This window comes from Lactuca serriola, chromosome 3 (genome assembly GCF_051521515.1).
Source record: "Lactuca serriola cultivar US96UC23 chromosome 3, Lser_US96UC23_V15, whole genome shotgun sequence".
In the NCBI taxonomy this organism is placed as follows: Eukaryota; Viridiplantae; Streptophyta; class Magnoliopsida; order Asterales; family Asteraceae; genus Lactuca; species Lactuca serriola.
This window is the reverse complement of record NC_136410.1, coordinates 46,216,521-46,221,596: the sequence shown is the minus strand read 5'-3', so window position 1 is coordinate 46,221,596 and position 5,076 is coordinate 46,216,521. Positions and strand designations below refer to the sequence as shown.

At 37.9% G+C, this 5,076-nt stretch overlaps 2 protein-coding genes across 2 annotated transcripts; both read left to right on the top strand.

Moving 5' to 3' along the window:
* The first annotated feature begins 1,002 nt into the window (after positions 1-1,002).
* LOC145095202 (uncharacterized) lies at positions 1,003-1,980 on the top strand. Its single transcript, XM_079033125.1, has one exon. The coding sequence runs from the start codon at positions 1,003-1,005 to the stop codon at positions 1,978-1,980; it is 978 nt and encodes a 325-aa protein (XP_078889251.1).
* A 45-nt stretch (positions 1,981-2,025) lies between these two features.
* On the top strand, positions 2,026-3,957 carry LOC145095201 (uncharacterized). Its single transcript, XM_079033123.1, has 2 exons — positions 2,026-2,621; positions 3,270-3,957. Exons 1-2 carry the CDS (start codon positions 2,026-2,028, stop codon positions 3,955-3,957), a joined length of 1,284 nt encoding a protein of 427 aa, XP_078889249.1.
* Positions 3,958-5,076: the final 1,119 nt, after the last annotated feature.

The window sequence follows — 5,076 nt, the reverse complement described above, 5'->3', positions numbered from 1 at the left end:
TTTTTTAAAAATCTATTTTTACTATCATTATAAGCAAATAAACATTTTTAAAGAAAAACATTTTTAGAGCTCAAATATCACTCCCAAACACCCCCTAAGTATACTTGTGTACTCAATTGGATTTAAAAAAAAAGTAGAAAATGACTTCAAGGCCCGCTAGATCTCTATCTTGTCAAATCATCAAGTCAAGTCGCATTACTATGACCCCAACGGCTCGGTCATTCCAAAAAGAAATGTTCAAGTCATTAGTTATCTTGATTCATTTCACTTTGGATCCTGCTTGTTTGAGATTTCATTGAGTACCTACTCGACCAACAATTGGTATAACGTTAGTTAAAAAAAGGTTGTTGTTCTGATTCTATTAGTTTTGATTGTTGGTGATTTTAGTGTCATCATGTCATTTTAAGTAACTGGAATTAACATGTGAGCTAACAGACTTCATAATTTGTACTTTAATATATGTACGGAGTTGTGCGAAGTGCACGCATGCATAAGATTGAATTAGAAGCCGGTTCAACGACTAGTCGGGGGTCTGGGGGCAGTGCCCCCGGGTCCGGGGTTTCGAAAGGGACAACGCCCTTTTGGCGGGGTCTAGGGGCAGCACCCCTAGCGGGGTCCAAGGGGCAAAGCCCCTGGCTGGGGTCCTGCTGGTATCCAAAGCAACTAATGACGGGCCAACCCTAATGAAACCCTAATCTTGTTTAATATATAAACAGCTCTTCCTTTACAAAAGAGGGTACGATCTTAAGCTCTCATTTTTCATCATACTTTCACAGAATCCTCTAGCATATTGGCTTACGTTTTATGTGCCTAGAAACGAGACTGTCCTCTTGGATTATCCTAGGCTGAATTTCTTGTAACACATGCATAGAGTAGAAATATCAGTTCAGAAAGTGATATCACGATCCAAGTTGGTATCCAGATCTCCACCACAAACCCTAAATTTCCCTACAATCGAACTGATATCTCTTGTTTCTGGAGATGGGTGACTCAATCCGCGAGATGACCACTAAGTTTTCCAAGCTGGAGAAGTTTGAAGGCGTAGACTTCTGGCGTTGGAAGAAAAAGATGCACTTCATGCTAACCACTCTGAAAGTAACATACGTGCTGACTACTCCAAGACCAGCAGAGCCTGTGGAAGGTGTTGCTGAGACGGATGAAGAGACAAGAAGGAGACAGAAGTGGGACAATGATGACTATATCTGCAAAGGTCACATTCTGAACGGTATGTCTGATGCTTTATTTGATATCCATAGTGAAGCCTTGTGTGCCAAGGAGTTGTGGAACACTCTTGAACTGAAATACATTACTGAGGATGCTTCTAGCAAGAAGTTATTGGTAAGTGACTTTAATAATTATAAGATGGAAGATTCAAGGTCTGTCACTAAACAGTACAATGAACTCCTTGGTATATACGGTCAGTTTAAATTGCAACGTATGAATATGGATGAATCCAATACTGTGTCCACTATCATTGACAAACTGCATCCATCCTGGAAAGACTTCAAACATAACTTGAAACATCAAAAGGAGGAACTGTCATTGGTTCAACTTGCTAGTCACATTCGTACTGAAGAATCTCTTCGTGAGAAGGAAAGTGACAAATCTAAAAAACCTAAAGGAAAAGTTGAACCTGGACAGCCCTCGGTTCATATGGTTGAAAACAAACCAAGGAACCAGAATCACAAAGGACATGGCAAACATAAGCATGAACATGTCCCAAGCAACTCCAACAAAAAGAGAAAGGATTTGGTTTGTTGGAGGTGCAATCAAGTTGGGCATTGCAACCGTGATTTTCGTGTGAATTTGGGCAACAATGGTGCTGGAAATAGTGGAGACAATGGGAAAGTGAACGGGTCTTCGGCCCAAGTTAAAGGAGGTCAGTTTTTTACTAAATTTGATAATTCTAATCAGAATTATGTTTATTATGTTTCATTTATCCCTGAATCATTCTATGTGCAGGATGATGATGTTGCTTAGTGGATCGACTCTGGAGCAACGAACCATGTATGCAAGGATAAACGGATGTTTGAAACATTAACTCCTCCTAAAGATGGGAGTGGTTCGGTGTTGAAAATGAGAGACGATTCTTTTATTCCTATTTGTGGTTTAGGTGTCGTGTGTCTTGAATTTACTTCTAGAAAGACTATTAGGTTATTTGATGTTTTTCTTGTTCCCAAGATTCGCAAGAATCTTGTTAGCTCTAGTTGTTTGAATTATGATGGTTATAAACAAGCTATTAAGTTGGATAAGTTTGTTTTGTCTAAGGGTAGAATGTTTAATGACATTGGATATTTAAATAATAGAATGTTTCGTTTAAATATTGTTGACAAATTATTATCTGTTCAAAATTCTGCATTTATATCTTCTGCTTCTAATGTTGATAAATTTATGCTTTGGCATGTAAGATTAGGTCATGTCAACTTTAGAAGGATGCATCAGATTTCAAAAGATGGATTAATTCCAGCATTTGATATCACATCTGATAAATATAAAACATGCATGCTTACAAAAGTGACAAAACAACCATTTCCTAGTGTCACTAGAAATTCAGCTGTTTTGGAAGTTGTACACAATGACCTGTGTGATTTCCATTCCACTCCATCTTTGGGAAATAAAAAGTATGTGGTCACTTTTATTGATGACTGCACTCGGTTTTGCTATGTGTATTTGTTGCATTCTAAGGATAAAGCCTTAGATAAATTCAAAATATACAAAACGAGGTGGAATTGCAATTGGGCATTCCGGTTAAATGTCTCAGGACTGATAGGGGAGGTGAATATATGGATCCCATATACTTCCAATCAGTGGATATCATTGATGAGACCACGAAACCTTACACACCCCAACAGAATGGTATTGATGAACGCAAAAATCGAGTTTAATGTAAAGGAAATGGTAAACTCGATGTTGTCTTACTCGGGATTGAGTGAAGGGTTCTGGGGAGAGGCCATGTTAACGACCTGCTATTTGTTGAATAGGGTTCCAAATAAAAGGAACAAAACAGTCCCATATGAACTTTGGTTCAAGAAAAAGCCGAATTTGAGTTATTTTCGGATTTGGGGATGTCGGGCAGTTGTAAAGCTTACCGAGCCCAAAAAGAAAATTTTGGGAGAACATGGAATTGATTGAATATTCATTGGATATGTTGAACATTCCAAGGCATATAGGTTTTATGTAATAAAACCTAATGATTCGGTTTCAATTAACACTGTTATCGAATCGCGAGATGCAATTTTTGATGAGATGAGATTTTCATCGATTTAAAGGCCTAAGGATCTGACTTTTGGTGCTAATAAAGAGCAAAATTCAGAAATTCAAGATGGTGATATCGTGCAAGAACCACAAGATATTCGTAGAAGCAAAAGAGGCCAAATTGTGAAAAAATTTGGATCCGACTTCCAACTGTACTTGGTGGAAGGTTCAAGGGATGAGATTAATCTTGAATACTCTAATTACTATAGTTTTGAATATGATCCTAAGACTTATCAAGAGGCAATACAGTCTCATGATAGTGCCTTTTGGAAGGAAGCAATTGATGATGAAATCTCATCAATTCTTGAGAACAACACATGGGTGTTGTCTAATTTGCCTCCGGGTTCTAAACCTCTTAGTTGCAAATGGATTTTCAAAATGAAAATGAATGTTAATGGCACTATTGACAAATTCAAATCCCGGTTAGTCATTCAAGGTTTTAGACATAAACTCGGTATTGACTATTTTGATACGTATGCTCTAGTTGCACGTATTTATACTATTAGATTGTTGGTTGCCTTGGCAAGTATCCACAATCTGGTTATTCACCAAATGGATGTGAAAACAGCCTTTTTAAATGGTGATCTTGACGAGGAAGTTTACATGAAACAACCAGAAGGTTTCATTATGCCCAGTAAAAAGCATATGGTTTGTAAACTTGTCATATCTTTGTATGGGCTGAAACAAGTGCCTAAACAATGACATCAAAAATTTGATGAGGTGATTTTGTCTTTTGGTTTCAAGACAAATCAATGTGACAAATGTGTTTATAGTAGATTTATTGATGCTACTAGAGCTGGAGTGTAACGCCTGTGTTTCCGGGCTTGCCATTTTTAGCAATGTAATAGGCTAGGTTAACCTTTGTAACCCGTTTTGAAATAATAAGAGTGTATTATTTGAGTATTATGTGTTTTGTGCTTAATTGCTTAATTATGTGGTTTGATTAATTAAGAATAAAAACAAGCGTCAAAATTTAAGTGAAAAATAAACTTGATATCTTTGGATAATGTTGTAGTGGTTGAAACGAGGTTTCCGAATATATATATAGAGCGCCCAAATCTGACTTCGTATGAGGAAGTTATGATTTATCGAAGTTTCGGCTTAGCGGTATGCAGCATGAAATACTCGATTTGAGATCGAGCGGTTTTTAGCTGAAACAATCTAAACGAGAATCGAAGATCTTGTTGTTGGTATCGAAGCGATGAAAAGTTAGGCGAGAACGGACGTCAAACGAAGAAGTTATGAATTTATAACGAAGTTTTTCTGTCCCGGCCTATTAAAAATAATTAATAAATATAAAGTTAAAATTAGCCGACGAAGTCTAAACGAAAGTTGTAGAGCGTAGTCTCACCTTCGTGTGGATATAATGAACGTCGAAAACGGAGTTCGTATGAAGAAGATATGAATTTTCGAAGTTTATTAAATAATTAATTATTAAATCCCGGTATTATCCGAAGACGAGTCATCGGACTCATCCGAAGTACGCCCCGCGTACTAGCCTACGCCCCGCGTGCACCGAGGTATGTCAACATTCGCACTCGAGTATTTCGGATATGTAAGCAATGACGTTTCGGAGCAGTACGCCCCGCGTACTCTGAGGTTCCAGCCTCTATAAATAGTTACATAAAGTCAAAGGAAAATATAGCTGATCCCTTGACAAAAGGCCTTAGTAGAGAGCAAGTTCTCTTCACATCGAGGGGAATGGGCTTAAAGCCAACACAATGAGTCACCACCTGGCGGAAACCTAACCTAGCAACATTGGAGATCCCATGGTCTAGGTTCAATAGGACAACTAGTTGGGGAAGACTCAAAGAACCACCA

What these genes read in the sequence shown, in the direction of transcription:
- LOC145095202 (XM_079033125.1), top strand. Translation starts at nt 1,003, where the DNA reads ATGACCACTAAGTTTTCCAAGCTGGAGAAGTTTGAAGGCGTAGACTTC.
- LOC145095201 (XM_079033123.1), top strand. Translation starts at nt 2,026, where the DNA reads ATGTTTGAAACATTAACTCCTCCTAAAGATGGGAGTGGTTCGGTGTTG. An exon ending in CCATCTTTGGGAAATAAAAA is followed by an intron (nt 2,622 to 3,269) that starts GTATGTGGTCAC and finishes ATCGATTTAAAG; the next exon opens with GCCTAAGGATCTGACTTTTG.